The sequence below is a fragment of the Coptis chinensis genome, chromosome 9 (genome assembly GCF_015680905.1).
Source record: "Coptis chinensis isolate HL-2020 chromosome 9, ASM1568090v1, whole genome shotgun sequence".
NCBI lineage: Eukaryota > Viridiplantae > Streptophyta > Magnoliopsida > Ranunculales > Ranunculaceae > Coptis > Coptis chinensis.
In genome coordinates this window covers 65673816-65680841 of record NC_141464.1, presented here as the reverse complement: position 1 = coordinate 65680841, position 7026 = coordinate 65673816, and the positions used below count along the sequence as shown (strand labels likewise).

The window sequence follows — 7026 nt, the reverse complement described above, 5'->3', positions numbered from 1 at the left end:
AACGCGCAAGAAGCTACTAATCATCGCCACCGACTCGACCACCACCGCAAGCTACTTGCCCGAGTACTAATCCCCATCATCGCCCGGACCTATAAAGACAGGTCTCGCACGCCTCCTTAATCGAGACCCCACGTTTGTGGTACATTTTACACGTGGTGGGCGAGGATTCACTCTCAACATCTATAAATACCCCTCCTATGAACTATGCCGATTCTTCTCTCCCCTCAGAATGGAAAGCAAGATACGTAGGCAGTTCGCTCCCAAGCCGAACTCGGTCCCTTCTATCATTCATTCCAGTTCCCATTCAACTGTGTATGTAAAGGAAAGCTGAATCACGCCTTTACAATTGGTATTGATAAATCACAATATGACTACTTGTCTTACTCCTACGGATATTAGTCAACTGAATTATAAGATCGATCAGCATTTTTCTCTCCTTCAGAATTTGGTTGTGCAGAGTTCTAGTGCACCTACAGCTATGTCTACTTCAGGTACTGATACTGCTCTTCATGATAGGTTGGGTCCTACTTGGGTCCTTGATTCAGGGGCCAATGACCATATGACTGGTGATTCTACACTCTTTACATCTGCTGGTTCTACCATTCATCGATCCATACGTCTTGTTGATGGGTCCTCCACTCCCATTCTTAGTGAAGGGGATATCTCTCTTTCGCCATCTATTGCTCTACAATCTATCCTTCATATGCCTAACCTTGCACTCAATTTGTTATCTGTTAGCCGGTTGGCCAAAACTTTAAACTATGCAGTAATTTTTCTCTCTGATAGGTGTTATGAGCGTGATAGACTGTACTTTTATAGGACCATAGTACGGGGAAAATCATTGGCAGGGGTTATAAGCGTGATGGACTGTACTATTTTGGTGATCCACCACTTACTCCACATATATATACCTATTACTATCTTTACGGGCGACGCCTGTCTTACGGAACATGGCTCCCATGACTTCTCTTCCCGGACTTTGAGTTTGTGGCATGCTTCGTTTTGGACATGTTAACTTCCAATATCTTTGTTTGTTGTTTCTTGATCGATGAAAGCTTGCAAATCTCAAAAGTTTCATTATCATATATGTGCATTGTCTAAACATACTCGTTCTATTTATATTTTCATTATGCATCGCTCACCATATGCATTTGATCTTATCCATTCTGATGTATGGCGACCGTCTCCAGTGAACTCTTGGTCAGGGCATCGATATTATGTTACTTTTATTGATGATCATAGTAGATGTGCTTAGGTGTATCTACTCAAGAAAAAATCTGAGGTGCTTACCTCTTTTACCGAATTTCTTCAGATGATTAAGACTCAATACAATGTTGTGGTTAAGGGCATTCGTTCTGACAATGCTAAGGAGTATTTATCATATGCTTTTATGTCTCAACTGAATCAGCTAGGCATTGTTCAACAACTTTCTAATACCTACACACCTGAGCAGAATGGAGTTGTTGAATGGAAAAATTGGAGTCTCATGGCCGTTGTTCATTGTCTTTTGTTTGGCATTAATGTACCAAAATCTTATTGGCATATGGCTGTTCTCATTGTTGCACATCTTCTCAACCGCACTCCAAGTCGTGTCTTACACGGTAAATCTCCTCTCCATGTTCTGCATCCTAATAGAGTTTTATTCTCTATTGTTCCCGAGTATTTGGATGTGTGTGTTTAGGTGCAAAATCGGCCCTACTCGTTCAAAATTAGATGATAAAGCTATCAAATGTATCTTTCTGGGGTACACTCATTTCTCAAAAGGATATCGGTGTTATCCTCTAGCACGTAAGTTATATTACACTATGGATATTACATTTCTAAACGATACACCTTTCTTTGGAAGTAATCCCTCTTTACAGGGACCATTTGTATCAGCTGCTTTACCTGCAAAAGACAACTCTGTTCAGCCTTTACTTGTGTTTGATATTGCCTCTCATCCTTTTGCGGAGCATTTACAAGTTCACCTTCAGGCTCCACCACCGCCACTTATGCCAGACTCCTCTACTTCAGGTCCCTCTCGTTTGTGTACTTATGATATCGCTATTGAGTCGACTTCTACATATGATTCATGTGTTACGCCACCGGCACCAGCACCCCCGTCGCCACCACCCCTGCCACCACTACCACCTCGTAAATCTTCACGGGACAGACATCCAACTGATCGTCTCATTACTACTTGATGTACTCACCATCCTATTAGCAAGTATGTGTCTTATCAGGGACATCGATCGATTTATCGAGCTTTTTGGTCGCAACATCCGCTATCTCCATTCCTAGATCGTTTTACGAAGCCTTGTGTGATCTCTCAATCGGGTTGCTACAATGCAATGTGAAATGGAAGCTATTTGGAACAAAATCACACATGGGATATGGTTTCCCTCCCACTTGGTGAAAACAGTTCAATGTAAATGGGTGTTTTCTATTAAGTATTTTGCGGATGGCAGCGTGGATCGTTACAAAGCACGGTTGGTTGCAAAGGGGTTTACTCAGATTCCTGGTAAGGATTTTGGTGATGCATTTGCTCCGGTGGCTAAACTTTCCGCTGTGCGGCTCTTGATCTCTTTGGCATCATCTCATTCTTGGATGGCCTCTCAGTATGGAGTTGGATGTCAAGAATGCTTTTCTCCATGGTAATCTTCGAGGCTATTTATATGGATCCTCCACCCGGTTTTCGCGGTGAGGGGGAGTATGATGGGAAAGTGTGTTGTCTTCGGAAATCTCTATATGGGTTGAAACAATCACCGCGTGCTTGGTTTTCTCATTTCAGCCAGGTGGTATTGTCTCTTTCATACGCTGCCAATCTGATCATACTTGTTTTGTTCAAAAGAACAAGTTTGGATACCGTGTCCTACTTCTTGTGTATGTTGATGATATTATAGTTACTGGTGATGATATTTCTAGTATTGCTCAGGTAAAATTTGATCTGAGCAAGGCATTTGATGTGAAGGATTTGGGGCCCCTTCGCTTCTTAGGTATTGAGGTAGCACGTTCTCGACATTGGATTTCTCTCTGTCAGAGGAAATACGTTCTGGACTTGTTGAAGGACACGGGAATGCTAGGTTGTAGGCCATCACTGTCACCTATGGATCCTAACATGAAACTCTCATTTGAGTCCGGAGATTTGCTTTTCGATCCATCGATTATCAAAGTTTGGTTGGGAGATTGATTTATTTGACTAACACTTTCTACCGATGTAGCTTTTGCCGTTAGTGTTGTTAGTCAAATTATGCATGCTTCTCGTACATCTCACATGGATGATGTTTATCATATCCTGAGGTATCTCAAGTCATGCCTAGGACTTGGTATGTTTTATGCATCAGGTAAATAGTCGGGGCTTGTCTTGTTATAATCGATGCACGGACTATCTTTGGTTCCAAGACAGATAGGCGATCGACATCAGGCTTGTGTACTTTCTTTGGTTCACATTTGATATCTTGGAAGAGTAAGAAACAGAATGTTACTTCCAGATCATCTGCAGAGGTTGAATACCGTGCAATGGCTCAAGGAACTTGTGAGGTTATGTGGTTACGTTCTCTCTATGATGAATTAGGTTTTCCAGTGGGACCTTCTTCGAAGTTATTCTGCGATAACAGATCAGCTATTATGCTTGCTTCAGATTCCGTGCTTCATGAACGGACTAAACATATTGAGGTAGATATACATTTCATACGAGATCAAGAAGGTCAAAGCCGCCATTATTGTTCCTGTGTTTGTTTGATCTGTAGAACAGACAACTGATATGTTCACCAAACCAATTGGACCCTCATTGCTCAAGAGTTCCATAGTCAAGTTGGGCTTGATAGATATCTTCGCTCTAGCTTGAGGGGGTGTGTTGGAGAATATATAGGATATTCACGTTGATTATTCTTTCTATATATGCAGAATATATGGTTGTGTATTGTAGAAAAGTGTAATATCTTTATATCAATAAATATGACCACTGTCTCTAGTTGAGATAAGCCTTTACACAAATTCTAGTCCACAAAATATACAATATATTATCTTATATTGAGGGGCTGAGAGACACACATCTATAACTCTTCATCTTCGAGCCAACAAATACTAATTTATGAGGTGAATATCCGTTGATTAATTGTTGTGCAGGGGAATACTTTCATAAAGCAGTGATTTTATATGTTTCTCAAGTGATGGCAATCTTTGATTCTCGTCGTAATTATACATGTGACAGACCATTCTTGCTGCATTCAGTGAGGTTTTCTTAAACGATAGTGAGAAAGGACTTGGCGATAGGTATTCCTCGTTCAGTTTTTTCCAAGTATTTGAAATCATACTGAAAACATGTTCCTTTGCACTTTCGATAGTTGAGCTTGGGTGCTCTTTCAAGTAACACTCTAAGTATGATCCATCATATCCTTGTTGATTCTCATCCTGTCAATCAGTCACAATTCAAAGCAAATTAACAATCGTGGAATCGACAAATATGACGTGAAAACATCTCCCGTCTGTAATTCATGGTGCAAGAAAACGTGAAGATTTAGGATTTTAACTACTAGTCCCACACTAATAGTAAAGTATCTAAGAAATTAACTCCAAACATACTCTATGATATAGAAAGTACCTTGGCACTCCCAAGTCATCCCAAAGACGAAGAATCATTGCCGGGCAATATATTAAGCTTGGAATGTTGTCGACAAGATCTACGCTTTCTTTGTTTATACCTTCCCCCAAAAGGAAAAATATATGAACGAATACCACATGAACTCCTGTGCTAATCACTCCATTTTTCAAGTACTCTTCTGCTGTTGGCAAGTGCCCTGAGGCAAACCATTTTGCTTCCACAAGAAATGCATTGCACAAGCGCGCCCACTGAATCATATAAATTAGCATTGATTCAGTAAATGGATCCCGATAAAATTAAAATGAAAGTAATGCACTCTTGCAATCGTGTTTGGGAAGTAAGTCTGCTTATACCGCTTTTCTTAGGGAGCTAGTAGGATTCCAGCCATGTCTTTTGAGGATCTTATCACTTATTTCCTCTGTGATGTCATATAAGGCCTTCAAAAGTATCTTCATGGAATATGGTAGCCCCTCCATGTTGTCAACTTCCCATCTGCATAAGATATTTTATTCAGATTATATGTCACTTAAATAGTTAAATGATGCATATAAAAGATGACTTCTTATGTAATAGCAAAAAACATGTATTTCTCACGTGTTGATTGCTTCAGTGAAAAGTACAAGCTCGTCAAGGGTCCCGTAAACATCAAAAACATCGTCCATCATGTACACTAGGGAGATGGGCTTTGTAAGGTCGATTCTTTGCTCTGAAAATATGGGATCAGTGAGTGTAGCCATGGACCATATGTACCATTTAATTGGTTGGTCTCTTGCAAAATTTAGTTTTCGAGCCAGACCCAGGTTTCTCCACCACCTAATAAATAAAAGAGTTAATAAGTGATATTACTTTGTATGATACCAAACTATAAATCTTTTGCATTACTTACAAAGAAACTTCAAGGAGCTCTCTTTGGTGTAGGGATTGGACATTGTTGAAATCCATTTTCGCAAGTTCTTGGAATAGAACGCCATCTGTTCCGTGCTCATTTTCATAATTTTCGATGCACTTTTTTGACATTGAACCTTGTTAATGTCGTGTGATAGGCGTGGTGTAAAGAATCTTTTATAACACCAGATTGCTCTTGACTCACATGTCGCATGAAGTCGCGAAGTTTCTTGCTAGTAAAAGCATTAGCGTGCTCTAGTATATCCTCTCCTTCTGTTCCAAGTTGTGATGCTTGATATAAACCCATCATTCCCTTATATCTTTGCTATGTTCCTCTCTGATTTTGCCATCATTGTCCATAAATCTTGTGAATATACCTGTATACAGACACTTATATCAGTGAACTTAAATATATGCAGCAATTAAAATCTGTGATAATCATAACGACGCAACCCACCTGGACTCACACGATACCCGTTCTGCCTCAGTAGCCGAAAGTAAAGTGAAACACTAAACAGACTATAGTGGTCATCAACATTAGAGTCAATCATAACACCATCAACATCCTTAAGGTTTCTATACTGACTACTTAAGAAATCTTCTATGTCCTCCTGGAAATGGTAATCAGTAGCAAGGCGTTGAAGCGTGTCAATCATTTTTAAGCACTCCAATGGGCTTTTGGTCATGTTGTTACGAAGTACAAGACGAACTTTCTTCAGTTTCTCTTGATATAGGTCATCCTAAAATACAAAAAGTAATCCATTATAAGAAAATATGTACAGTACATGCACCTCGTACCATTCTAACGGATATTTAACATAATTACATTAAAAAAAAGGAAAACACTAAGATGGTCATGTGTTTTAATTAATTAATTGTTGTGATGTTTTGAGTACTTGCCATGTACTTTGGAGAAGGCACAGAGACCAAGCCGGAGTCTTTGGTAGGATTATGGATGAAGATAACAGACTTGGAAGGAGTACTGACATCTCTTTCTGCTACTAGTTCTCTTGTGTTGTTTGAAAGGGAAGGCTGAGAGGTAGTGGGGCAAACGGAGAAGGCCATAGAATTAGTCAAATGGATTGAGAACTTTTGTGATTTTGATGCTGAAAATGATTCTGGGGCTTCAGAAGAGAGCTTCGGAATCTGGATATAAATTTGTGAGAAAGAGGCTCTATTTATAGAAGTCTTATACAGTCTTACTGGCCGGTGAACTGGAGTCTATTACTTAAAATAATTGTATCTTTTATGTCACATTGGTTTTTTGGTTCATAGTTTGTAACTTTGTATGTCAAATCATTTAGAATTGTATCATTTTTCATCCGATACAAACTATATCATAAAATTCTGCTGTATGGACCCAAAATTGCAGAAATTGTCAGGAGTTAGGAACTTCATGTCCTCCACCCCAAAATTTTGATCTTTTACTATTAATTATTTTGCATACGCTGGTCCACACTTTGTTTCAGGTTGCTGTTTTTTTTTCTGAGCATAATTATTTCGAAATTTTCTGTTCAATTTATTATTTGAGGTTGCGATTAGTCCGTGTGAAGTGTGAA

The 7026-nt window shown here is 39.4% G+C and overlaps 1 protein-coding gene across 1 annotated transcript; it reads right to left on the bottom strand.

The window, feature by feature from the left end:
- Positions 1 to 3901: 3901 nt before the first annotated feature.
- Positions 3902 to 5841, bottom strand: LOC147477414 ((3S,6E)-nerolidol synthase 1-like). Its single transcript, XM_086584270.1, is given in 7 exon segments — positions 3902 to 4392; positions 4583 to 4830; positions 4936 to 5074; positions 5177 to 5395; positions 5469 to 5599; positions 5601 to 5785; positions 5788 to 5841. Coding segments are annotated over 7 exon segments (999 nt in total). The 5' UTR covers positions 5828 to 5841; the 3' UTR covers positions 3902 to 4355.
- Positions 5842 to 7026: the final 1185 nt, after the last annotated feature.